A 27,841-nucleotide genomic window follows, 5' to 3' on the forward strand; every position below is an offset into this window, starting at 1 on the left:
GGTCAATAGACCTTATTCATTGAAAACCCATCCTACGCGCAAAAAAAATAGATGATGTAAAAAATTTTTTTTTAACATTAGCTCTTATGAGAAATGTGATCACCAGAGCAGAAATTTGCATTTTTTGTAATTTTCTAGATATCTTCCATTGTATACGTGAGCAGTTTTGAGGATAGAATGTTTTTTACATCTTTTTTGATATTTTTATCATGATAAACATGGTCAAGAATTTTGATAATCGTTCATTAAAATTTTAATGAGCGCGGTGTTTCCGATGACGTCATTCTCACTAGACCACGAGATTCTGCCAACGCGCCAAGCTCTGTGGATATGCGCTGCAAATGCGCCCTAATGTCGCTTTGGGTCCGTGTCCGTCCGGTACTGGAAGCGTTAAAATTGACAATCTATAACCCGTACCATTTCTATCACGTTTATTTACTGGTTTTACGCATTTATACCTGTACAGCTAGCAATCATTAAGTGAAGGCATGCTGACGTGTTATTTAAACTACCGGTACCGTACCAAGGCTGCAAGAGGTGAAAACTAAATTATTTAGTAAATACTGAAATAGGCCTACGAACAAAAATGTTGGCCATCTTGCCAATAGGCAGGGCAAGTTGTACGGTACCGGTATACAAAAAAGATGAATATCTCCAACCTATAATGGTACAATACCGGTCTCGTAACTAGGTTAAAAAACATGACTGAATACGAGAGGAAGATTTATTTTGTCAACCAGAATACAAGCATTGAATCAATAAAAATCATATACAAAACACACAGTTATTCGGTATAGACTGGGGGAGCGATATGACCGTCACAGTCAGCTCCCCCCTGCCCCCCATGTTTGCTATCAAGATTAACAGTTAATTAAGATGTTTTAACAAAAACTCCTCGGAGGAAGGGTTGACTAAGTTACGGAATATTTTTTGTATTCGGTTAAAAATGTAGTCCATTACTGCATTCCAACACTGCTTTTTTTGTAGATTTTCACTTAGTGGACACTTAGCAAGTACGACAGTTATTTTATAAAAAAAATTGTAAATTAATAACAAATCAGTAGAAGTCAGCTCGGGTATTCAAACATGTGATGATTGAAGTGAGAAAAAAATTTGAAGTCACGTTTAGGATATTACATTAAACAACAATGGAAAAGGTACATTGGAATCAGTCAAGCTTCAAATGCTAATGGCATTAATGAAAAGAATATGCGAAATGAAGACTGAAGTTTCCATCTGAGACATTGGAAGACGCTAAAACCTTATAGACTTGATAGTGTGGAAAGCCTTCTCACAATGCAGTAATAATGGGACATATATTTATAATATCATTGTACAGGCTTTAAGTTGAACTATATGTTTAATTAAAATATCTATCTTCGCTAATAAATGCTGAAAACCATTTATTTCATTCTGCTAAGTGATTAGGGCCAGAAATTTGCTGTAGGGACCATCACCAGGGCTGGATTTACCAATAGGCTAGGCAGGCTGAAACCTAGAGCCTCGAAATTCGGTTTAAAAGTTTGTAATTCTCTTGAAAACTTGACAAGTTTAAACCCTACAAAAAGTGTATATATATATATTAAGCTTTTCAGAGTAGAAAATTCTGTATACAACAAGTTTCAACCACATTGTAAACAGCCATTATTGCGTCGTTTGCATCATAATAGGGGAAATTATTATTATGCGCATTCTGCTGGAAGTTTCTATGTTAAAGTATGGCTGTAGCGGTTGTTTGATCAAAGAAATTGAAAGCAAAACTGCCTCAAGTAAATCATCATTCTTTTATTTAAAAATTCACACCCATGAATGGGGAGAATAAAAAGTTTAATGCTTTCATATTTTTTTAAATTTTAAGCAATCAAAGGTGGTGTTGTTTAGAGAGAAATTCATGGTCTCATGGTCTAAATCCAGCCCTGAACATCACCAATTTTGGGATAGGTACCGTCAACATATGAACTGAGTTAGGCCATTGGATTTTGAAAGGTGTACCAGAAATGTACATGGAATTCATGAAATATATAACATCCAATTAAAACCAAAATAGGTCTTTCGTTGAACGCCAGTTGTGGTCCCGGTACCGGTATTCTGTTATCACAAGCAGTTGGAGCACATATCCCACAGAGCACGGCGCGTTGGCAGAATCTCATGGTCTAGTGAGAATGACGTCATCGGAAACACCGCGCTCATTAAAATTTCAATGAACGATTATTAAAAATCTTGACCATGTTTATCATAATAAAAATATCAAAAAAGATGTAAAAAATATTCTATCCTCAAAACTGCTCACGTATACAATGAAAGATACCTAGAAAATTACATAAAATGCAAATTTCTGCTCTGGTGATCACATTCCCCATAAGAGCTAATGTTAAAAAATATTTTTTTACATCACTTTTTTTTTTGCGCGTAGGATGGGTTTTTAATGAATAAGGTCTATTGGACTACCGTGTACCGGTACCGTACTTGGTATTTCTGCTGAACTATTACCGGTAGGGCCTACAGTATTAGGGTACGGTACCGTGCGGTACGGCATTGACAGCATATTCTAATATTTTAGGTATTCTTTATATATGAATTACTTAAGTTTTACACTCTGTATCGGGTTCTGTTTTCTCTTCTAAATCTATAATCCAATATTTTTTTATTACATTGCCAGTGCACCATACCTAACACCTGCACACTGTTACACCAACCTGCCAACAAACCTAGCAGCAGTATAGTAAATCAAAGTTATATACCGGTATTGACCGTGCATCAGTAATGCCTAGCCGTTGTGTAATTGGAGGTTGCTCATTGCATATTTTTCCGAAAGATCAAGCAAGAAAAAAATTGTGAGTTAAATTTGTAAAACTAACCCGGTCTGATTTCTCGTTTCAAACGCACAAAAGACCACTAATCTGCAGTGATCATTTCAGTCCTGAAAGTTATGTTGAGAGAATGAAATATTGTGATGAGGGCAGCCAGAGAGTTTTAAGTGAAGTTGCAGTGCCTTCCATTAAAAGAGGCAGTGATTTAGAAAAGAAAGATATGTGGTGCAGAAAAGGGAGGGATTGGTGGTTTGTAGAAAGAAATTATTCAATGACAGGTCAAGTTTTTATATATTCATATTTATCAGTTTTTTTTTTTTTAAGATCGCCAGTGGCTTTTCACATGATGAAGCTTCGTCATCACAGGTACAGTATTATTTTCTGTCATTTAGGCAGCTGACAGAAGGTTAGAAAACTAATATAAGATCAGGCTATTGTTATTTCTCTAAATTTTTTTTCAGCAAACACCAATTTATCAAAATTATGATCCATAAGATACTGTGTGCAATAAAACAGTTGAGCGGTATAAGATTATGGTCAGTCAAAAGCATTCATTGCAGTTTATTTTGTCAAACAGTTTGGAGATAAATTGTTTAACTGTTGCCATTTCAGACAGTTACACAGCAGTCTAAGCAAACTCAGACTTTACAGAGACGTGGAAATTACAGTAAAGGTTCAGAACTAGACATATATTCAGGTTATATATTATTGTGGAGATGCTTCTTTCTAATTATTAAATATCTGTTGCAGCATGCCAATCCAGCATCCAATCAAGATCAGTCGGCTTGCAATGTGATTTGATAGCTGCACCTCCATTGCAGCTGTTCAAATCACAGGAGCAAAACATGGTTGTCGACTCCGACTCGATTTCTGAAATGGATGACGACTCAAGTACAGACAGTAGCTCTGACTTGATTAGTGTTTCAGATGAGTCATGCAGTGCGTAAGTATCAATCCTTGGAGGCAAATTTTATAGACACTTTCATTTAACTTTTAAATAATTTCTAGAGAAGGAGAGTCGTACGAAACTGTAAAGGAAAAATACATCGTTAGCCGACATAAGCTTTTGCAACTCTTTGCTAGTTGTGAAAAGTGCTCAGGAATTTGTGCCGTCGATGTAGAAAGGGTGGTTGGAACCATGGTGGTAATCCAAGCCATTTGTTGCCAGTGTGGGTATAATCGGCATTGGGAAAGCCAGGATTCCATTGGTGGTATATCAGAGGGAAACATCCTCTTGTCTGCTTCCATTTTGTTTGGAGGAGTTTGTCCCAAAAAAGTATTACGATCGCTTTGTAACTCAGGCATAAGAACCATCGCATACAGGTACATTTTTATTACAAACAATTTGTTAGGTAATATGTATTTTTCATATTCATAACAAAAATGGAATATTTATCAGTGAAATATTGAATTAGACAAATTAATTTATTGCTGTCCATAACATTATAGTCTTTGACATTTCCTATTCAGTACATATCAACGACACCAGGATAAATACTTGCAGCCGGTGATTGTTGCATCCTGGGTTGAACAAAGAGCGGCATTGCTGGCGGAGAGGAGGGGCATGCCATTGACTATAGGTGGTGATGGCAGGGCTGATAGCCGAGGTCATTCTGCCAAATTTGGATGCTACACTATCATGGACCTAAAAACAAATGAAATAATTGATATGAAACTCATTCAGGTAAGTTGTAGTGTATATCCAAAATCAACATAATTTCTGTTTTCATATCAATGTTTACTATTCGTTATTAAAAAAATGAAGTTAGAAAAATGAAGTTACGAGCAGTAAACATATGGAGTTGGAGGGTTTAAAGAGAGGTATAGATGCACTTTTAGAAGAGGGAATAAGAATTGGCGAACTGATAACAGATAGACACCCATCTGTGACGAAATGGGTTCGTGAGAATCTGTGACGAAGCATTTTTTTGACATTTGGCACATTGCCAAAGGTTATTTTTTTTTATTTCATCAGTGCCATATTTTAAATTTCTGGACTCAGTTGGCATAAAATTAATGTTTCAAAAATCTTATATATTGCATTTCTTATCTGAAACAGAATAACGAGTTTTAACGGTGGGTATGTTTATTCTAGAATGTTATTAGCGGTTCTACACCACAATGCTAATAGTGGAAGACCTCAGGCAAAAACAAAGGATGGGTGCCTGCAATATGAGGTCCTGTATCCTAGGGGGAAAATGGGACAGCACACTGTTCGAAGAGTACGCTCTGAGCCGTGTTATGGTGAGTCCGTAAAATATAAAACGTTCGACTTGAAAAACAGAAGTATAAGTGATTCACTTATCTTTTTCACAGCACATGTGAAAGTCTTGCTTCAGAAAGTTATTTCAGAGGTTGATGGCAGTTCAACCACAAGCCAGGGTGATCTGTCACTGTTATCATCACCACTACCAACCTTGTCTTCCAGGTGTGAGAGGCCAGATAAGGAGCTCGCAAAACAGGAGCTTCAAAGCCGTTTTAATAGTTAAGTATTGACAACTAGGGCTGTGGAGCCGAAAAAAATTCACGCAAGCAATTTCGGCTCTAACTTTTCAGGAAATCAAATTTGGCTTATGCAAGCTTTTGTAGTTTTAGAAAATTCAAATGTAAATTGTTATCACTATTAAGAAGTTAAAATGAAAAGAGAGACTAATCTCTGCAAATTAGCCATTTAAGTTTAAAATTCGTCTCCAAAGGTCAAAAAAACATGTCAACCTCGGCTCCAGAGCCCATAGTTCATCAAATGCAATTTATCCGTTCGCCCTTCTTGGTTTATTTTTCATCAATTGTTTCATCTTCTGATTTTCTGGTAATTATTTTGTGCCAATAAATTTTTTTATCTGAAATCTCCATTGTTTCAACGCCTCTTGTTATAAATATTGGGTTGGCCCTAAAAAGGGCCCTTTTTCATGCAGTTCACTGAGAAAACTCTTTCTAAGGTGAAGGTGGTTGAAATCCTGTGTATGAGGGGGATTCAAAATGTTCTCTTATCTTCACAACCACACAAGATGGGAGTGGAAATCTTATCTTTCTTCCTACCCTGCCCCAACACCACTCCACGAATGATCGGTAGGAAGTGTAACGGTTACGCCTGAAAAAATACAACCAATATGATCGAAAGAAATGACAGATAAACATATTTAAACGTAACATAAACTTACTCATTTGGAGCTGCACTGATTTTGCCCCAGATCTTTGGTAAGTGGCTTCAAGAACAAAAACATTAAGGCATATTGGTTCAAATCCAGGATGATCAACAATGCATTGAACCTCAATTCCATGCTGCGTAGCCAAACGTTCCAAAACTCTTTTGACTGCTGGGGATTCATGACAACAAATGCATGATGCTGGATTGGATTGTTCAGAGCAGTGTGAACAAAAACAAGTGCGCTAGAATTGTATGGATAAAATGGAATACTGCTTTATTGGAATATGATTATTCAAGTTATGTTTAACTGATTCTGTATGTAAGACTTTTTATCAAACCATTACTACTGTAGTAGAAGACTACCAACACTTATTGTAGTACGGTAGCCTACTGTAATTATCAACTTACCAATCTGTATTACCCAGACGTTCATGATGCAGCTCTTTTTCAGTGCTACTGACTTCCAGTGCAGTAAGCTCTTCAGCAGTATATTCAGGTTCGTACATGAACCCCCCCACACCACCTGCAATATACATCTCATCCTCCTCATTACTGCTCTCATATTCGCTGCCACTCATCTTTGTTTCAATTTCAAATTATTTATACGTATTTGATTTTATGATTAAAAACCATTAATGTGAACTTGTACGAAGTTGCTATGAATAACAATTTGAAAAACTGTGTCTTAGATAAATATCACATGAAACAATTTGAATTATGAAAATGAAAGCCTACCGTACTCTACCAGCGATGCGTTTGTAACATACGGTACAGCATCATCTCTTGGGCGCCTGACTACATGGGAATCCCACAGCTGTACATTTCTGTTCTATACCGCAATACTGTTCAACTATAAATCAAACTTCGCAAAAAAGAAATGGAATTAAATATAGAAATCAGCGGTAAATCGCGGTACATACGACGTGACTACAAAATCTGGAATGAGTTCTCACTACTACGTCATCAGAGGCCGCGTCCGAACTTGAGTCGATTTTTGCTGATGCGGTTTTTAAAAATTCGAATCTCGAAAATTAAGTCGATTTTATGTAAACGGAAAGCGTTGAAAATTCTAAAAAAATTTGTAGAATAAAATTCAACCAAAAAAATGTTCCGTGATAACCCACCTTTAAGAATATATGCGGATCTTTTGTACAAATCCCCCACCAAAGAAAACGCTTAAAAACAGGTTTATCCATGGGAATGGGATGGGACAGCACATAGTTGTATTTCCCATGGGACACGAAAACCGTATGATTTTCGGAAAATGATGGTAAAACATTATGTTATAGATTTCGTGTCCATATATTTGAGCATTGCTCTCACGTTAGTTATGAGGAGCAAAATATATTCAGCATTAAAAATAGACTTCGTGAATGGACTGATGGACACATGTATAAGAGTTATGAATATAAAATTGACAAAGTCTGTAAATTTTGTTGTTTTGCATGTTTCTTCGTACATGTAGTCCTATTTAGTGGACGCTAAACCTGAATTAACAATTATTATTGAATTTTATTCCAATGTGAATCCTATGGGATGGGAATGGGACAAAAAAAATATGTCCCCAATGGACATGCCTGGTAATTATCCAGTTAGGGATAAGAATGCAGATTGAGCTGGAAATTCAAAATTTCAAATCATTCCTAAGCCTAACTGTATAATATTAAAAAATTGGTTATTTTAAAACGTGGCGTTTTTTCCTCAAATTTTGCATTAGTGGCGCGGGCTTTGTACAAAAGCTCCAAGGTGTGTTGATTTGTTAGTAAAAACATTTCTTTGATAAAAGTTCCCACTGAGCAAAATTTTCAATCCGGTTTCAAATTTCGCAGACTGCACCCTGGACTGTACCACGGTAAAAAGAATTTTTGAGTCCTTGATAATTGTATATTCTTATTAGCTTCGATTGTAATTTGATTGTGAGAATTCGAATTGAACGGAAAACGATTATATCAAACCTCGTCAGGTAGTGTTATAGTTTCCCCAGTTGAAGAATGAGTTTCGCCGTGCGAGTTCTGTAAAAAATATAATTTGAGATTAATTTGAAAAAGTACTAAATTCAAAAGATGTTTTACGGCTTATTTGTTAACAAGTTACTTGAAAAGCAGTCATGGTATGAGTAGAGGGAGGTTCTATGAACTGCGATGGCAATATATATCTAGACCTGGCATGGGCAAACTACAGCCCGCGGGACAAATCCGAACTACTGGGTAATCCAATCTGGCCCGCCTGATGCTGCCACAGCTAAACCGAAACAAAATTTTGATGTTTTAGCTAAAAATAGCTCAAGGAATTTGTTGAGACTGCGGTTAAATTTAGTTTTGGCACGAGGCTTATCGTTTTCCACCTTTGCTTTGTAACACTGTAAATATTGTTCATGAAATAAAACTTATTTACGTCACACTTACATGACCCGCTAGATTAGGTGGACAGAATGTTTGATCCCTGATTCAAAAACCTCGCCACCCTGCTAGGCACATAAACTGTCATAATCTGGTAAAATATGAATGAAGGTTCATGTTACTTGAAGGACAGATTTTTCCCAGTTCAGGATACCCCACACCTGCGATCGTAATCGGTATTGACCCAGTCTCAATCGATATCGACACAAACGACATTTAACAGCCTTGGCCACGTTCCGTCATTGCTTTACAATATAACATTAAAGAAACAAATGTTCAAAATATGGTTTAAAAAAGGCAGCCGGAGGGCGCCAATTACCGTATTTCCCGGCGAATAAGTCGCTTTTCTAAACCCAAATTTTTGGACTGATTTTTTTTTGGCGGGGGGGGGGGGGATCGGTTCGTCTTCTTAGGCGAGTATGATAATTTTCATTGTTTCGGTGTCGCCTTATTATGTATTGGGTAATGTTCTTTTATGGTGGACGCAATCGCGAGTTGAGCACAATTAGATTAAAATTTAAAGACAGTTTGAATTCCCGTAGTTATTATGGATTGAATATTACGCTACAAGAAAACGTCATTATAGGCTATTTTAACCAATGCCCAAACGCGGCGACCGCTTAAAAGGCATTGCATGGTAATTTAAGATTCCGATGTTGACGCGATTTTACTACCCCGACTTATTGGCAGGCCTATTGTCATATGCAAAAACCCATTTTTTTATGCTTAAAAACGGGCCTCGTCTTATTGACTGGGTAAAAATATTAGCCGGGAAATACGGTGATCGTCCGTTGAGTATGACCTCAAATTCTAAAGGCCTTTCGTGATAAATTTTGTCATGTCGAAGTCGTGAAATTTCAATAATTAATTGCAAGTTTGTAAAATCTCTTACTGCCCTTATTCATTCTGTCAACCAATCTATGAAGTACTGTGCCAAGATATGTAGGCACACATGTAGCCACTTTAGTTCTTGAAACATCAAAATACCTTAATTCTTGTAAAAATAGTGAAAAACAAAATTAATTATTATTAAAATTACAATTATAAATTCCGTGAAATCGAATTTCGAAAGTTATTATGTTTTATTAGAATAATATTTAATTTGTTTTTCAATATTTTCACATGTATTAGGTTATTTTGGTGTTCAAGAAATAAAGTGGCTACACACACGCCAGGGCCGTAAAATTCCGATGAAATCTTAAAGTAGAGCTAATTACTGACCTGATATCCCATTCCTGTCCAAAATGATCTATACTCAAGCCCAAATGTTGTCCGTAGATAAGCCATCATCGAACGGAAATGCTCCACATCATAAATGTTGGCAAGTTGTGCTCTTCCGGCCGCTTTGCAAAGTTTTTTAGCGTGTTCAAGACTAACGTTGTAGGAAGGGTACACGAATGCTTGGAAGCATTTGGAATTGTATTCAAATTTGCAATGACCTGAAAATTAAGAAGGCAATAAATAATTTTATATTAATTGGGTTTCGGTGGGACAAATCATTTATCCTTCTTCTATGCTGTAACATTTCGTCATACCAAGGTCGGAGTTCCTCAGATATATATGATTCAAATTCATCAGATTACTTCTATTTTCAATTTTTTCCTGAATCTTGTGGAACCGATTATGTATGTTCGAGGAAGTCTGACAGGCGTTACAGAATAAATTTGGTATTATCCGCAGAAAATCACTTAAAACAAATAATCTATAGATTTACTCGGTTTTCCAAATATACGTTTATTTTAGAAGTTCCCCAAGAATCCCATCCATCAGATAAGATAATTGCGTCTTTGAAATATTAACGGCGGCCAAGCGTTTTATGTTGGGGCGGATCAAGCATAATGACATTGGGCAACCGCCCCGTGCAGCACAGTATAATCAGTAATCAGTAGTTTATTTTTCCATCATACTAAATTGAAACAGGGAGTCTGTTTCATTGCCAAACCATGAGACACGCAATATATGCAATAAATAGATAAACGACAATATCGGTGGGAGACCGAAGACTTATCGATCGAAACTGCGGTTTCGATTCATGACTCTATAGTGACACCTCGTGTCCCATCACTAATTAATTAATCACTCGGTAATTATACGACCTAATTCATCCAAAATCAATAGGCTTCTGGTCCGAGATATGATGAATGCACATGCAAAATGGAGCAGATTCAACCACGCCTTCGTGAGATATCGCGTGCATCTAACAGACAGACAGACAAATACCTATAAACATACTTACCGATCTAAAGATCGATAAGTAATAATAACCCGCGGAACTATTTTTTCGCTGTTATTTATAACTAATAAAAATACATGAATTTTATGAAATTAAAGGTTTTTTGAAACTTCAGATAAAGGCTAAGCAGGATTCAGGTGTAGCAAAATAATTTACGAACTCCCCAGTCACATCTGATTTATTTTGTTTTCGTTGAAATGATGTGTTGAAGGATTAATTGCAAAGTCAAATAGTGAATTTTTTCTAGATTGCAGAGAATAAATTTTAACTTGTATGTCAGGCGAAATAGTTCCAATTCTCGATATTATAATATTAGTCATGAGGCTAAGTTTGAAAAAAAAAATTAGGAGCTCCAGGAGTATGTGCACCAAGATGGCGCACAACCTGAACCCTAACCTGGTACACATGCTACATTCAGCTCCAAACATATCCCATACCGCTCCCCCGGGATAAATCCAGTCCAAAAAAATCGTATGTTCATTTTATTTCTCATTTGATTAAATAGGAAATCAAAGCTAAACATGCCCACTGGAGTTGGTTTAAAGCCAACACACCACGTCAAGGTCTCCAGTCTAGGTGTTGGATTCTCTTTACAGGAGAATCCCCAAATCAGATAGGCAGTGATCGCTGAATTGGGGCAAGAGACTGATTTAAAGGCCTATTTATTTTGGGACCTTCTGCCGCTTCGGAAGTGGTCGCTGCACACAGATTGCCAAGGATTTTGTGCACCAAACGTGGTATTCCCTCCCTTGACTCTCTTGATAATTTTACGCTGTGTAACAGCGGAAATACCATAACCAACCTGTGATATATCAGGATTCCTGCAGTGAGCCATTCTTGAGCGCTGAATGAAAGAAAACAGTGTAACATGCGCATGCGAGTGCAATCATACAAAACATGCAGTGAACCAAAAAAAAATAGATGTTTGATGTTTTTTTGCAATTTCATCCCAAACAAGGATATGTTAACGCAGCCATTCATTTTGAAAAGAATCTTTTCAACTAGACTACTTACATAACAAAGGCATTCTAACTACTCAGCCATAACGCATTTGCCTCAATGTGTACATCAACCTTCACACGTATTTTTTTAGAAAATCAAAATTTTTTTTGGATACACTGCGAAACTGCCAAGAAATTGATAGTGTGCACAGAGAAAAAATGAGATTGTGTCAAACAAAAATAGGTGATTCATGCTCATGCAAAAGTGACTTACGAGATCCCAAAATAAAATAGGTGTTCCATGCTCATGCAAAAGTGACTTACGAGATCACCAAATAAAATAGGTGTTCCATGCTCATGCAAAAGTGACTTACGAGATCACCAAATACTGCCTCAAGCACATCTTGCGTCAGAATTCTCAAGCATACATATTCTAGACCATTTTGTAGAAGACGTTTAGCAAGTTTAACCATATTTCTGGTTGTGAAAAGCAATCCTTCCAGAGTTGGCCTAGCTAGAATTCTTTTCTCCTCTCCCTTGTACAGCACCTCCACCTCGTTCTAAAATACAAATCCAACTGGAACATATAATACAACTGCTTTGAAAAATAAGTAGAGAAAATTACTCACTTGCCATTCCAAAAAGTACGGAATGAAGTCCTCTTCAAGCCATTTTAGACGCTCATCATGTGGCGATCTAATTGGGTAGTTTGCGCCACAGGTCACGATCTCAAACCACCTTTAGATTTTAACACAAAACAAGCAAAGTTGAAGATTTTGGCAGACGAAATCCAAAATTTTGGCACATTAAGTTTAAAAGTAAATAAACAACTAATGGTACCTGTCAAAGAGAAGAACATATTCAGCTGTACCAAGGGAACCGTTGACATCCTCCTTTAGTGACTGCCCAACATTCCAGCTTAACACATCCCTTGCAATAGAGACCCTCATCTAAGATTTGAAGACATCATGAGTGAAAATTATCATATTTACTGCATACTTATGGAACTCCGTAAACTAATTCATTTTTCACTTTATGAGAGAATGTGAAATTGATGTGAGTAACAAAACAAGAAATTTTTCGGGGATATTTGCATAAAATCTACTCTACTCACATACCTTTGAATAGGAGTTGAGATCCATATGCACCCTACAGAGTCTGGTTTTATGCAGTGGCTGAGCCTGGTCTAATGTGTATAATTCTTTGATGTGGGTCCAAAGTATATCATGACCCTGTTTGCACATGTACTTTGAAGACCCGGGTTTCGACGAATACAATGAATTTCGGGCAGTCTAAAAAACAAGTTCACGTTTGTAAAATTGCTCATCACAGTAAAGTGAAATAGCATAAATTGATATAATAACATGACATCCCAGACACGGGTACAAAAAAGAGGTAGAGAGGTTTGAAGTTTAAGTTTACCTTCAACAGATGACTAGTATCGGAACAAAGAAATATTGGCTGATCCGGTCTGTATGGATTTGGAGCTGTGAAGTTGGTATAATCAGGCTTTAATATGCTACCATGGATGATTTTGAAGAATCTCCGGTTAGTTGGAGCACCGTCTGCCACTAAAGCATGGATGTGTACGTTGCGGTACTCACATACACCAAGAGCTTCCCAGAACATAGACGCCAGTATATGAGCAGGGGTGGTAGCTGTTGGCCACCAACCTAGAGGCAATGAGATCTCCTTTTTGCCAAATCCAACCAATTTCCCATCGCGAAATACCAAATTTTCTCTCACTAAACAAAATAAATTTGATATCTGATTGAATGTTCGAATTACTGCATACATTGCATTCTTACCTTTCATTTCATCCACAGTAATGTACGCTTCCACGGAAGATGTCAATTTATCGAGGGTCAGTAATGCAAGAGAAGTAATGCCAGGCTCCCCAGAGGCAATATTTCTATTTGAATAAAACTTACTGATTCCAAAATACAGATAAAATGTAATGGTAAATGTAAAGGATGTTATCATAAATATGATATATTTTGCCTAAAGTTACCTGATATTATCATTTTACCTGTATTGTCTCAATGTCGTTGCTGAAGGCAGAGTCAAAACTCCAGAAGTTCTCAATTGTTCATACGCAGCAGGTGATTTAGAGAACATTTCGATCGCCCAATGGATCACATCAGGGTGATACCGTTGGCCTTTGGGATTTGCCTCAGCATTTCGATTTTGTTCTTCAAAAAACATCTTCTGCCATTCATTCATTACCGGTGCCTCAAAGTCAATTAAATTCTGAAAGAGTATATAAAGTGGTAGTGAAATATGAGTAGGGCCATGCATGTAAACACTATGCTGACAGAAATTGGAAATTTTAAACATACAGAAATATCCTTGTGCAAAGTCTCATCGACAAGCATCAAATCGTCAGAAGAAACATCAGGTATGTCACTTCTTTTTTCATATTTCCTGTTGTACACTGTTTTGATTTCATATTTTTCACAGGGACAGCAAGACAGTCTATCTTTCACTGATGATAAATTAAAATGTTTAATATGATGAATTAGAATCCTACAGCATAAGAACACTCTAAGTTAGTACATACAGACTATCTGACAATGCGGTGAACGATAATAGTTGGTCTTCACTAATTCCATATTATCGTTGCTCCAATTCTGAATCGTATGGACTCTGGTGTTTTTGGTTTCTGTACATACGCCAGAACATAGTTGGTAAGCAGCAAGGTCATCTGAAAACAACGAAAGGTCCAAAAATAATTTTCACAGGCGTCATGGGTCTGAAGAAATACAATGAAAGCATAATAAAGATATATTATACCTAGAAATTGAGTCAAAGGAGATATTGTTATATCACAAACATTTAATGAGCCAATATTAACACTCCAACCACTGAAAGAAAGACGAGTAATCTGCATATCTGATGAAACCTTAACACTGAAAAATAAAAACTACATTGGGTAAATGTTAAAAACCATTGGAGAGAGAGGTTGGATGCTCAGCCATTTCAAACGTTTTCTGGAAAAATAGAGACCAATATGCCCAGATTACTATTACCCCCTACTTTGAAAATGTTGTATCGATCATGGATATTCTTCTAATTTAGTGATAGAAATGATGATAAATAGAAAAGATGATAGATGGTCACCTAATAGAAGGAGAAATTTCTTCTTCAGATACATATTTTTCAGCTGTGAAATTTTCCTGATGGATATGGAAAGACCAAGTACCTGCTCATAAAAAAGATTTATTTCATCAACTCTGTTTCAGTAAAAAGCTGAAAAAAGGTATAAACTAAAATATTGCAACTTAATACTTCTCCAGATCGAAGATAGTCTCTCAGATGCCTTCCACAGATGTTGAATTGTGCAGTGTTTAGGCGGGACTAGTAATGGTCTTCGAGGAGCAGGTTGTTTTCTGGGTGTCTAAAGAAAGAGAAATTGAAGTTTAGGTAACAGAAAATAAACAAAAACTTCTGTTACATCAATACATGATTTTTCACCTGTTGTTTTACTTGCTTGGGTAAATTTTCTGTAGGTAGAGCACCTGATCGTAACGTCTTGCGGCTCAAGTGCACTGTGAAGTCATCTGCTCGAAAGTGAGATTCACATATCAGGCAGCTAAAAATTGAATGATTCGTACATAGGTAACTAGTGAAATGTATTTAATATTTGGTAGTGGGTGGATATTTTTCTCCAACTCTTCACTTGCAATATAACCTGGATTGAATTTGAAGTTTTCATTCTTATCGAAAATTTTAGTGCAATGAATTGAGCTAGTTACAAAAAATGTTACCTTTCTTTCAATAGCATGCTTTTTATTAAGTCACCTCTACTGGAATCACGAATAGACAGAATGAAACTAGTGAGATTCTGTCTATGTCTTTTCTCCTCCTCACTTTTTGCTAAGTCCGGTCGAAGGATTTTAAACATTGACCTTGGACTCTGTTTACTGTATTGGTATGAACAACTTGGTATACAGCAATGAGGCATGGTTAATTAGAATCTAGGAAAGTTAAACTCAAATGGTTATCAAAAAGGCAATAATCAATGTTTATGTGCAAAATTTTTAGATGAAAATTCCAAGTGAAAATTTCAGTCACACCTGGGATAGATTTTAATTGCTGTCGAATTCTGAATTTAGTATTTCCAGAACGAATTTATCAACAAAATATCTGAATTTTTACAAAGCTTGTGGTTTGATAGACTAAACGCCAGTGTAAGGACAATTTTAAACAGCACAAAACATTAAATAATTGGTACAAAAATCCTAAAATTGACAAGCTAGGTCGAATTTGAATGAGGTTGTTAAATATGGTACTACTTTTTACATAAAGACTGCCTATGACTACGAGAAAACTTTTGGCAAGATGTCATTTTAGACTGGAATATATGTTTAGCAAAATTGTGATTCAAAACTTTAAGTAAAAGATTTATTCATTATTCATTGTAATGACTCTGCCTCTGGGTTGTGACTGAGTTAAGCATGCAGTTAACGATGAGCCAAACTTCAATAAAATTTTGTGTGCCACATAACCACCAATGTATTCCAATATTTCTGAAAAATTATGTCATAAGATAACAACTGGCTATACTGTCATTTTATAAAATACTTACTGATCGCTAAAATTTGTTTTCTGCTTCGGTAAAGAAATAAAATAAATTCGAAATCAGCATTAAATCAGACTAGAAAGACTTACCTGCTTCCCGAGCATTTATCCCTGTTGTTTGATAATCACTTGTATGTGGGGTTTTCATTTTAAAACTAGCCACCTCATCGTATAATTTGATGAGTAACTGAGCAGCGATTGCCTGAGGTAGTCCCAACAATTGACTAGCTGAGGTTACTTGTTTAGAGTACTCCATGTAAAAGTCATCCAATTTTAGCTTGCGATGTGAAATAGCTATAGATTTTATTGTATCAATAGCCACAACTGGTGGAGTAGATTGCACTTTTACATGACACCTCAGCAGCAATGAATGGGCAGCCTTGGAGTACAGCTTGCTACCTTCTTCTGTCGTCAAAGTATGATGTAACGTTTTCGGTGGACTTTTGTCGAAATTTTCAGCACTATTAATTGGGCCTATACATTCCAAACAACTTTCAATTTCTTCCTCTGTCAAATTTTCCCACTCATCCCATATTTGGCTATCGTCCACCCCATTTTCAGAGTTTGCAATATTTAACGTTATAGTAGGCCTATTCATGTTATCGTTCTATTCCGTACCGTAATGCATTGAAGTAGTGCAACAGTCAGGAAGTAAGTGCAAATTTAAATTAGTACTAGTTATTATAATTTAATGTAGACTAGTGGAAGAGTGAATCCAGGTGCTTACAGTTCTGTAGGGAATGTACCGGTACGGTCATTTTCAGGAATTAGCATTCATGTTCATGGGCTCTATATAGCCTAGTCTAGTACCTAACCAATAACTAAATAGCCATCACCAAGTCATATAATCCGTCAGCTGCTAATCAAATACCTACAATTCTATATAGTTGGTAGGCCTACGTCGGCCACTGCAGAAGAAACATCGTCTAAATCTAAACTGACGACCTTTCCCGCGCAAGTTAGAAGTCACTTTTTGATCAGAATCGTGCCGCGAATGGCAAATAACGCCATGATTTCAATATGTGATGCCATACCTATGCTCGCATTTGTGGCCAATTATAAACTTACGGAATACATTGCTTACATTCTATTCTAATAATACGTAAAAATACGCAAAGAGGGATATATTTACAGCAAAATACGCGGTTATAATAATAAATTTTAAAAGATTTAGGGCTTTAATTCTACGCAGCCCCGCCATAAGAAAAGCATTGTTTGAGTATAGAGGGTCAACATAGAGATACCACCTCTGTGTGACGTCATAGTTCCGCATGAGTAAAGAGGTATGACCTTCTCAGCGCTTAACTTTGCCGCCAAATATTTTGACCGAAGGTTTTTTGTTGCCCCAAGCTGCGGGCATTTTTAAGTTATTTTGTAACGCTTCGTATATATATATATATGAGTAGATTAGCTATAAAAATCACGCTAGCTTTCGTTTCGATATTTATGTCACAGACTGTGAACTTGACCTAACACGGTACGATAACCTGGCACCGGTACGGTAACTGCTGAACTGACAGCAGTAGCAATAATATTATTCAGATATTGCTATTTCATTTTCGGTAATTTTGCTTTCAGGCCCGTACCACAGTATTGTAGACAACTTAGCTCTAATCTATCTACCGGTACATATAGTTCTAATCGTAGGTGCCGTACTTGCACAGGAATCCTTTATTTCAACTTATGTGAAGAGGGAACACAGTTTGGAGAAGCAAACCAAGTATTTGTGGTATCGATACGTGAGTATTGTTATATATATATATTAAGTGATTTAAATATTTTTTACTATGCCAGCTGGAACGCATTGTGCAGTGCCGGGATGCAGCTACTCCTATGTCAAGTCTAGGAAAGCAGGACAGTCTGTAAAAACACTATTTTCTGTTCTTCGGCCCGATCTGGCAAAGACTCCTCAGGAAAGGAAACACCGGGAGGGGTTGTCCAATTTTTTATTGGCGATGAGAGACGGTAGCAGAGGAGATAACATCAAGGCTATGCTGCACAAAGAAACGTAATGTACTCATCTAGGCATATTAAACATATAAACAAATTTATACAGCCTATAATAGTATAATTGAGTAATTGCGTTCAAAAATTCTGCTGTGTGGATTATCAGAAACCCGGAATATTTGTTAATTTTTCTTATCGTATATTTATCGTTATAATTTGCTAAGCCTACCAAGCCATCTAATTTGTTTTGCATTTAATTCAAATTTTGCACAAAATGACCATAGCTAGCTTTTGACATCTTCATATTGTTATACCAATATACTTTACCTTTTTATATTTAGGGCCTCAATATGTGAAGACCATTTCCTGGGAACCGATATACTTCGGCATGGGAAAAAAAGCTCTTTAAGACTCGGAGCAGTTCCATGCAGAAAAATTCCCAGGAGTTCAGCTGTGTACCAGGAAAAAACAAGACCTCTCCCAGCTGTGCGTGAACCACTGCCGGAAAAAATTCGATATCGATCTACTAGGAGTTTGGTCAGTGCCACTTCATACTTGTCGCAATCTATGAAAGGTATGCATCTGTAGAAATTTTTTTTGCTTGTTTAGCAAATTTTGATTGAACTTTTTATACAGATAAGTGGGCTTTGTATGAGCACCGAGGAAAATTTATTGCAGAGATGAGAAAGGATGATTACTGCGTGCCTAGTATAAGGTAGTTGTTTTTAAACAGAAGTTATCAATTATAGTTTGGTTTTCAACTTGCAGAGAATAGGATAACATTTTAGTTTTCAATTATTTTGTTGCTGTGTCATTTGAGTAGTAATTGAGTTTGACAGCATGAATTGTAAGTTCAGCAGTTTTTCATTGTAGCGCAAGTTTGTCGTTAGGGAATATTTTTAGATGGCAGAATATTAAAACTCATACTAGGAGGCTACAGGATTGTACAGAGTAAATAGCTAAGATAAATTGCAAATACCAAATCACAAATATACCCATGAGCCATATGACATACCAAATTGTATCTAACAACTTATCAATCTAAAACAAACTGAAATAATTTTACACAATGATGAAAAAAGAGTTGAGTATGGAGAAGATGGTGCAATGCAAAGTGCTCATTTTTCTGGCTGGAAAGTCGAGATTGCAAAGCTAGGAGTTGACAGATGTGATACTCTGAATTCTGTTTTAGGTATACATTTTCTTTTGACAAGTTCACCTTTGTTTTATTCTGTAACTCAAATTTGTGTTATCCATTTAAGACAAATTAGGCAAATTGGAGTTGTGTTGCGGTATTGATCGGCGGGATGGCAGTACATTGGTTCACCCAGTTTTGTCGTGGGGAGGTGACAAGATTAATATCAAAAATATATATCGGTCAACATCATGTAGCACAATTGGTATGTTAGTAAAAAATCGCTGTTCGACTGTCTCGAGAGCATATATATGATTGCAGGATATTTTTAGTGGATGTGTCAATTGGATGCCCAATGTGCAGCAGCTGCATGTCAGAACAGTTCAAAAATGACGAGGAAGAACACCATCCAAGCCAGGTCATGTTGCAAGTTGATGATACTGTGCATGATATGATCAAGGTCATGTTTACTTTTTGTTTTATTTCACGATCAAATAATTTTTAATGTACTAGACTCAAGAGATTAATTGTATGACTGACTTGTGAATATTTTCACAGGCCACTTTCGCTTCTGAAAGTTCCATCTTGAATACTTGGCAGCAAATGTTTTTTGGTCAGCAGCTTGCCAACTCCAATGCTCACCCCTCTTCACGTCGGTACCATCCAGATGTGATTCGTTGGGCTATGGAACTCTATTGCAGATCGCCTTCTGCCTATGATCATCTGCGAACAAGTCAGGTGCTGACTCTGCCTTCCCCAAGCACTTTGAATCGCTACAGGTAAATGTAATGCTTCTGACAATTGTTGGGGTGTACTATGGTGAATTTAAATTAACTTTGATAACCATTTGGCCATGTTGTTTTCTTTCAGTCTATTTAAAAAAAATATTTTGTCTATTATCTGTCTACTTATTATATCATACATTGGTCAGTGACTCGCGATTGCTGATTTATTTTTTATTTTTGCAGAAATGTCATTCCACCACAATCTGGGATTAACAAACTGGCATTGAAAGAAATGGAGAGAGTCATCAAAGACAAGGGTTCATTGATTGGATTTGTTGCTCTCGATGAGATGAAGGGTAAGCTCACTTTAATTTTTATTTACAATCTTACATCATTGTCATATATATGAATCTCTGATACAGTTAGAGAAAATCTGGTCTGTCGTAACGGCAAATTGATTGGTTTCGTGGACAAAGAAATGGCAAGGAATGGCAATAATGACCAGCTTGCTTCACACATTTTAGGTAAGTTGTTACTGGGGTTTTACTACGGTAGACTTTTTATGTAACGCAGTATTAATGTTCTACATGTTTCTTCAGTATTCTACGTTAGAACCGTGAAGCGAGATCTGTCGATTCCTTTGGCGTGGTATGCAACCCGTAACTCCCCAGCCTCCAAGCTTTGTCGGGTGTTTTGGGAACTTTTAATTGAATGTGAGAGCCGAAGCGTAAAGATCCTTGCTGTAATCGCAGATGGTCACAGTACCAACCGTCGCTTTTTCCAACTTTTAAGTGGCAACTTGGAATTGCCTTGTGATGGTGTATTGTTTGCTCCTAATATATGCGACTCTGACAGGAACATATACCTATGTTCTGATCCATCACATTTGATCAAGGTAATAAAAGAAATGGGCAAATGGCATTGTATAATGTTTACCATGATGCGTTAATTTTCAACAGTCTTTTTTTCATTTGTTCAGACTGTTCGAAACTCGTTATATGCATCAAAAGTTGGTGGGAAGAAGCATATGCGCCGAGGTGGCCAGGACATTGTGTGGAGGCATATTAAAGATCTTTATATGCAGGAATCTGTTCAGGTCCTTGGCCGTACCAGACTGAGTCCATCACATGTAGAGTTAACACCATATAGTAAGGTAAGCTAATAGTCTAATTGTGTTGGTTTGGCCGCACGACACGCTGATGAAATCCCTGAAATGGACTTATTTCAACTAAAATTTTTGATTCGCTGCCAATGCCCTTGACTGTGGTAACAGGATTTTCAATAACTAATTTTTTTTAATACAGAGTGATTTGGGAAAATCTTTTTTATTTTCAGATGAAAGTCAATCTTGCAACTGATGTGCTGAGCTGGAACGTCGGCCAATGTTTAAAAACAATGAATGGGACGAATGGAACTGCCAAATTTGTTTTGATGTTTGCAAAGTAAGTCGGTCATTTTTTAAAAGAAAAAAAATTCCCTATTTTTGTGTCAGTTATGCATGTATCGTCCATTCAGATGGTATGAAATTGTCAACTGTTCCTGTAATTGCCCCATACGATGCGTTGACGATGATAGACTGTCTTGGTTGAAGAATGACTTCATAGGTTCACTGTTGGAGTGGGAAGTGAGTTGTATTTTTTGTATGGTTTTATTCAATATGATCACAATCTCTAAAAAGATCTACAACCATAGCATTTGAAGATTATATTATATTACTATGCCATAACATTGGAAATAAGAGATGTCATTTTGGGGTTGGCTATTGTTATTTTCATGCATTATTTATTCTTGAAAACAATTATAGAATGAGCATGGTGGAGATGAAAAGAGTTTTCTGGCTCGCCCAACCTTAGAGGGACTGAAATTCACCACACACAATTTCATAGAGATGTGCAAATACCTTCTGGCAAATGGTTTGGAATATGTGTCTTTGCACTGCTTTAATCAGGATGTTTTGGAAGCTTTCTTCGGAAATTTGGTGAGATTTTTTGGGGGGCTGAACTGTATGGGTATCTATCTAGCCATGTATATATCTAATCCGCAGCATCACATTCATAGAGACAACTTGGATCTAGATCAAGCAATCCAGACATATCTCAAGTATCCTATGGAATAACCCAAATTTCGCAAAGAAAGATCATCAAGAAGGTCAAAGGTGGTAATACAACCTATGGGAAAGCGAATGCCTGGACAGACATATGTGAACATCCATTGCCATCAAAAAAATGAACATTAGCATAATTTCGGCTGCAATCATGACTTACGATATTTAGAACTTGCAGATTATGCTTTTTCTCTTATAATATCGTGGATTGTTGCCGTAAAATCAATATTGGTCTTTTGTTCGAAACATTTGACCATACACACAAGGCTTTGGAGTCGGAAGTCCAACATTTTTTTATATCGTAACTGTGCGCAAAATTTGGTTGAATTAATCAGAGTCAAATTTTTATCGTAATATTCCATTCAAATTTTTCTAAAAAACTAAGCATTGAATTGACTAGAGTATTTTCAATAGATAATTAAATTCAGTAAGACTCAATAAAGTTTTTGTAAAAGTTTGGTTTGTTGTAGCCTGTTTCGAACTCTTCGTCAAATTTGAATTATGGTCTAAATTAACTGGACTTCACAGCCTGCTCGGAAACTTATTAGTGCTGTTTTATAATAGCATGGCAATCAAATAACAAGTTTGGATGGCAGAAGATTAAAGTGGATGATGCAGTTTATTGCCTGGTGTATTTGAGACTTTGTGTATTTTAGTCGAATCAAATTTAATTGGGTGCTTTTTGTTTGGTACATAAGAGAAACACTGAGATAACCCGGCCCACACAATAATTAAACAATAGACTCAATCAAGTACCTCAAGCTTTTTATTTTAGCAGTTACTAAAAAAAATTAATTGAAAATATGACTGTTGCTGATTCTTGCCAAATCTGGTCTAGTACCTCTAGAACAGACACCAGACCCCGGGGCCCTCTTTTTGAATAATTTGTAAAACAACTTTCTTGCATATGCATGTGAAAGCACTCTTATAAATAAACTCGTTACATATCTTGCTATCTTGACACTTTCTTTTTGTCCATTGCAATAGGGTAGCATGTCATTGACATTGGTATCAAAGTTTTGAGACTCTTCTAACTTATTTTCAATTCCTGCAAAGTCTATAAGATGTGGCTGTTTAGCACATTCCTGCGCTACTTTTTGGTAAGCCTCTTCTAATAGTAACAAGTATGCTTGAGTTGGATACTTTAGCTTTCCCTCCGGGAACTGCAGTAATGGGATTGTTGAATGGGAGGGCCTTTTTGCACAGAGGGAGTCCAGGGCTTTTGCTGATTCTGCAAATTTAATATACCCCTTTTTCAGGGTATATCCTGCAATGTACTCAATTATGCCTTTTTCATAACTGTCGACCTGTTCGCAAAATAAATTCTTCGGGGTGGCAAATGTTACATTGTCATCCAGTGGCTTGAGAATGTAGTTGGTTATTTCCAACATGGCTTTCGCTGTAAAAATTTTTTCCGTATGCCCAGCGAACATCTTTGGCGAGAGGTGTGAGCATTGAGAGAATTTTAGCATGACTTGGTCAGCTCCTTTCTCTCTGGCAAAGACTTGCATGAGGGCTTTTATAATATTCAAGCCTTCAAATGTTAGCTCTAAGTCGGATCTTACGTTATTGACCAATTTTATAACTTGATCATCGGAAACTTCCGGAGTTCTTCTATTTTTTACTTGTGTTGATGCTTTCGAATGAGGAAATTCTTCGATTTTATCGAAATCCTCAAAAAGGAACTCAACAATTCCATGTATCTCGTTAGTAGCCATTACAGATGAATAACAGTAAGTAAGATAACTTATAAGTTACTGAGTAATAAACTAGAGCTAGGCTGGGTATGTGAAAAATAATTAATTACAGAGATTGTGCAAATTGACAATCTAAACGTGGTAATGCTTTTGACTTTTAATTAATCAACACTCCTTTTTTTTCTCACTAATTAGGCTATGTGGCTGATTTCAGACAGATAACGGTTTTAGCATCGATTTAGTATGAGAATAAATGGTAAGATAGCAGTCCAATAAAAATAGAGTAAAATACAGTGGTTTTCAATCGCAGAGGCCAATACAATATTGATAGTATACAGTAAAGAAACATATTTATTAATTCTGAAAGCAAACTACCGAATCATGACCCTGAACTGATGGATTGGCTGGATACGAACCCGCGACATCTTGACACCAAACGGCCAACGCTGAAATAGATCGCGCTGAGAAAAACATCGCATTTCCTACTTCCGTACCTCTTTACTCATGTGGAACGACCTTTGAACCCGCGAGTGAATTCTCTATTATCATTCTCTGTGGTTTGAGCCTCCAAAATACGATTTTACAGAAGACCACTCAAGCGTGCGACGTCTGCGACGGTAACAATGAGTTTTCTATCCATTATGTAGTCATCAATGCCGTGACGGTACAGGGACTGTCATAGATATTTTAGGTCCTGTGACAATTGAAACATCAGTTGAAATATCTCGTGATATGAGTCAATTATGTACCGTATTATCGGATCAGGTACCGAACCACAGTCAAACATTTCACATAAAAACGTTACTAAATAACATGCGTCAACTTAACACCAGCCGAATCGGGGCACAATTTTTGGTTCAGTGACTGTCATAGCCGTTTAGGGCTGATGGACAATTCGACTACACGGACAACTCACCAGGCCTAGGGTGGTGTAGCCAGTCTGCGGACAATTTCATTCAAACCGCTATAAAACAAAAACCAATATATCTAACCCGTTAATTTTTTCACCGTGGGTGCATTGGCGGCATTTATTCTACACGCTAAACCTCGTATTAACTTTCTACGACGAAGGGTTAAAGCTATACAAATCCCCAAAGTACGGCACTCGAAAGACGTATTTGCGACCGAACGACCAGTGTGCGACCACGGATTTCAAGCCTTGATCATCGTTTCTGCTGCGTTGAGACTATCGCATACGCAGCCATACAGCAATCAAACAGACAAAACAAATTGGTTGACAAAGATATTATCGGCGTATTAGGATAGGATTTACATATTTATCCCGGGGGAGAGAAGTAACTATCAAAGATGGTTAACACAACTCTACCCACCTGCCAAGTTTCATCTTTTTACTTCTCATATTTGTATGGATTTTCAAGCTTTTGACAGCTACGAGTTAGTTCAGTGTCACCGCGCTGTGTTACGGTACCAAAACTACTCTATCTTTAGAAGTTCCTGTCTTGTGACAGCGTGAAAACATTGGGCTTCTAATTGCATTTCTGACCGTCATATATTTCAAGAACACGGTTATTTCGAACAAAAACTCGTTAAATTATAAACAAAGCACCACATCACGTACATCAGAACTTCTCTATCTTTAGAAGGTCCTGTCTTGTGACAGCGTGAATTGAAATTGCAAGATGGTCCGTTGGACACAAAATGGCGTCCGATATCCGTGTCAAAGAACAAGAACAACAACAACAACATAATATTGAAACGATCGTTATGTCCACTACGTGTCCAATAACAACAAAATTTTGAAACGATCGTTATGTCCACTTCGTGTCCAATAACTGGTTCAATGTCCAATACGGATTGGTCGCTGACCCGAAGACTGTTACAGTCCTTAGTGACCCCTTATCGATTGCAATGAAACCCTGACGTTATTCCTTATATGTATATTTCGATTTTTTTTTTAAATTTCAGTATACACTTTTTCTTGCATGATAAAAATAAAATATCTCAATCTGGTTACCGGACGAGAGACCGTGGTTCGCTATATAATAGCTCGACTTCTACCGCAAGGGATAAATATGCAAATCCTACTCTAAATTCCGATACTGAGGCAATATTTCACAAACCTTTGGCTGTCAAGACGTCTACTCTCGTCTTCGCTGGATTGAGGGCCATTGTTGTGATTATTCCATTCATTTTTTTAATTTCCCTCTGCATTTCAATCAGTCTTAAATCCGTTTGGCGTTGCGTGCGTTCCATTACTGTTGAAAAAGGAAAAAATTAGCTCGAGTACTCGATCGAGGTGTTTAAAGCATAGTTTTCGGTAACGATGGCAACCGCATCTGAAGACTATCGATTTTTTTTGAAAGTTATGTATTTAAAGCGTCGTGGTGTTAATGCAGCTTAAGCAGTGGCATAAGTGCATTTTCTGAAATGCAGGAAACTTCTTGTTTGTGAGTTCGATACAAACGAGAGCCCGTTCTAAACATTTTGAATCTTATCACTGACTAGACTATAATTGTTTAAAGTCTCAGTTGCTCAGAGATGATTTTCCTCTATTTCTAAGTTCGTACACGGGGCCTTGCTTTGAGCAAATTCACATAAAAACAAGAATACGTAAAGGCATGAATAAGTAAAGCCGAAATAAATAAAAACTTACCTTCTTCAATCCCTTCCTGGATTGCAGTTTGTATTCTTTCATCAAGATCTTCAATTTCTTCTTCTTCGCTTCTGAGAGAGAGAGAAAGTGAGTGAGTTTAATTTTCTTCTATTGAAAAACTGACTATGCTCTTGATAGAGTCGAAAACGAGCCCTTAAACACCCAATTTGCAAATATGAAAAAGCTTATGTTGCAACTATACTTTCTTTTAATAAGGTCAAATGAATTGCATTTCACTAAGCTTAGCGTCGTTTTATAATATAATGCCAGATGTTATATCGGTGATTCAAATACCAGCGAAAAACGTTATTAAATCAGACTCCGAATCACACACATCCCTGTTGAAAACTGTGTATTGACTGAGATTTAAAGCATATTTCCATGTCTGAAATCTTGGATTAGGAATTGAGAATTATTTGTACCATACCTTGATGCTTCTAGAATATTCACATCATTTTGGAACACTTCAATACTCTGCACAGCCGGTCGCAACCTCATGTATGGTGGCCCATCGTTGTCACGCGTAAAATTAAAAAAAAAATGAAAAAATAAAATGAAAAAGCGAAAATAAAAAAATAGTTGTGAAAAAACATAAAAATAATTGAAAAAAAAAGAAATGAAAAAAAAAATTAAAAAAAAAAATTAAAAAAAAACGAATAAAAAAAAACAACAAAAAAAAAAAATTAAAAAAAAAAATAAATAAAAAAAAAAATTGGATAAAAAGAAAATAAAAAGGTTGACAACGATGGTCCGCCTCGTGGCCCATCGTTGTCACGCGTTTTTATTTTTAGAAAATTTGATGCTGCTTGGGACCAACGTTGTCAGGCATAATCCTACACGCACAAATGTGTTTCCTGGGTTTCTAACTCACTACTGATTTTCATGAGCAATATTCAATAAATTCAACATGAAAATGTTCTATAAATTCTCCATGCTACAAGTTCAACCACAAGCAATATATTTATAATAATGATAAGAGAATATAGAATTGAATACGAAAATTTGTTTTTACGTGTAGAAGGTAATTTAATTGGAAAATGCTGCTTAACTGCTCAGTTGTCTGGACACTCGTGCGATGCCGATACGGTACCGTCTGACCGTACCGGTACCCATGCAATCACTCATGAAAGAATGGGAGATACGGATAGTCTTGTAGAATATAGACTACTGAAACACTCTCTGCGCCTGCCCCATACCGTACAGCCGTAACGTACCGATCCAGACAAATGATAAATCGCCCGTGCTCAACCATTTATTTCAATCCATACCTCGACTCACTATATTCTACTAGGATCGAGGTATAGATTGAAATAAATGGTTGAGCACGGGCGATTTATCATTTGTCTGGATCGGTACGTTACGGCTGTACGGTATGGGGCAGGCGCAGAGAGTGTCTCAGTAGTCTATATTCTACGAGACTATCCGTATCTCCCATTCTTTCATGAGTGATTGCATGGCTACCGGTACGGTCAGACGCAAAGGGACTATAACCGACTACCGGTATTTG

At 36.8% G+C, this 27,841-nt stretch overlaps 2 protein-coding genes, 1 long non-coding RNA gene and 1 pseudogene across 4 annotated transcripts in view; 2 read left to right on the forward strand and 2 right to left on the reverse strand.

The window, feature by feature from the left end:
- The window catches only part of LOC120330489 (uncharacterized), a 280,708-nt gene extending 253,876 nt beyond the window's left edge, over nucleotides 1-26,832 (reverse strand). The window contains exons 1-4 of the mRNA XM_078112688.1: nucleotides 26,762-26,832; nucleotides 26,335-26,405; nucleotides 25,802-25,936; nucleotides 9,579-9,796 (exon numbers count right to left, since the gene is read on the reverse strand). Of these exons, the coding sequence (XP_077968814.1) occupies nucleotides 9,579-9,796; nucleotides 25,802-25,936; nucleotides 26,335-26,405; nucleotides 26,762-26,832 (495 nt within the window). The remainder of the gene's footprint in view (nucleotides 1-9,578; nucleotides 9,797-25,801; nucleotides 25,937-26,334; nucleotides 26,406-26,761) is intronic.
- LOC120326639 (uncharacterized) lies at nucleotides 2,838-4,758 on the forward strand. The gene is made up of 5 exons (XM_078112509.1): nucleotides 2,838-3,483; nucleotides 3,561-3,753; nucleotides 3,819-4,133; nucleotides 4,281-4,494; nucleotides 4,580-4,758. The coding sequence occupies exons 2-5, from the start codon at nucleotides 3,656-3,658 to the stop codon at nucleotides 4,724-4,726; spliced, it is 774 nt and encodes a 257-aa protein (XP_077968635.1). The 5' UTR covers nucleotides 2,838-3,483; nucleotides 3,561-3,655; the 3' UTR covers nucleotides 4,727-4,758.
- On the forward strand, nucleotides 4,914-5,299 carry LOC144422745 (uncharacterized). The gene is made up of 2 exons (XR_013475356.1): nucleotides 4,914-5,054; nucleotides 5,127-5,299. It is a non-coding gene; the product is annotated as an uncharacterized LOC144422745 (long non-coding RNA).
- Nucleotides 11,253-16,684, reverse strand: LOC120329584 (uncharacterized; annotated as a pseudogene). The gene is made up of 13 exons (XR_013475395.1): nucleotides 16,203-16,684; nucleotides 15,006-15,123; nucleotides 14,325-14,928; nucleotides 14,092-14,235; nucleotides 13,871-14,016; nucleotides 13,584-13,781; nucleotides 13,340-13,532; nucleotides 12,954-13,276; nucleotides 12,650-12,823; nucleotides 12,372-12,481; nucleotides 12,161-12,269; nucleotides 11,906-12,091; nucleotides 11,253-11,434 (listed from the first exon to the last, which is right to left on the reverse strand). The product of XR_013475395.1 is annotated as an uncharacterized LOC120329584 (transcript).
- Nucleotides 26,833-27,841: the final 1,009 nt, after the last annotated feature.

Source organism: Styela clava, chromosome 5, assembly GCF_964204865.1.
Source record: "Styela clava chromosome 5, kaStyClav1.hap1.2, whole genome shotgun sequence".
NCBI classification, from domain to species: domain Eukaryota; kingdom Metazoa; phylum Chordata; class Ascidiacea; order Stolidobranchia; family Styelidae; genus Styela; species Styela clava.

Excerpts from the sequence above, each read along its gene's own strand:
- LOC120326639 (XM_078112509.1), top strand. The coding sequence starts at position 3,656 with ATGGTTGTCGACTCCGACTCGATTTCTGAAATGGATGACGACTCAAGT. Across the intron at positions 3,754-3,818 it reads TCAGATGAGTCATGCAGTGC|AGAAGGAGAGTCGTACGAAA; the intron begins GTAAGTATCAAT and ends AATAATTTCTAG. Across the intron at positions 4,495-4,579 it reads TTGATATGAAACTCATTCAG|AAAAATGAAGTTACGAGCAG; the intron begins GTAAGTTGTAGT and ends AAATGAAGTTAG.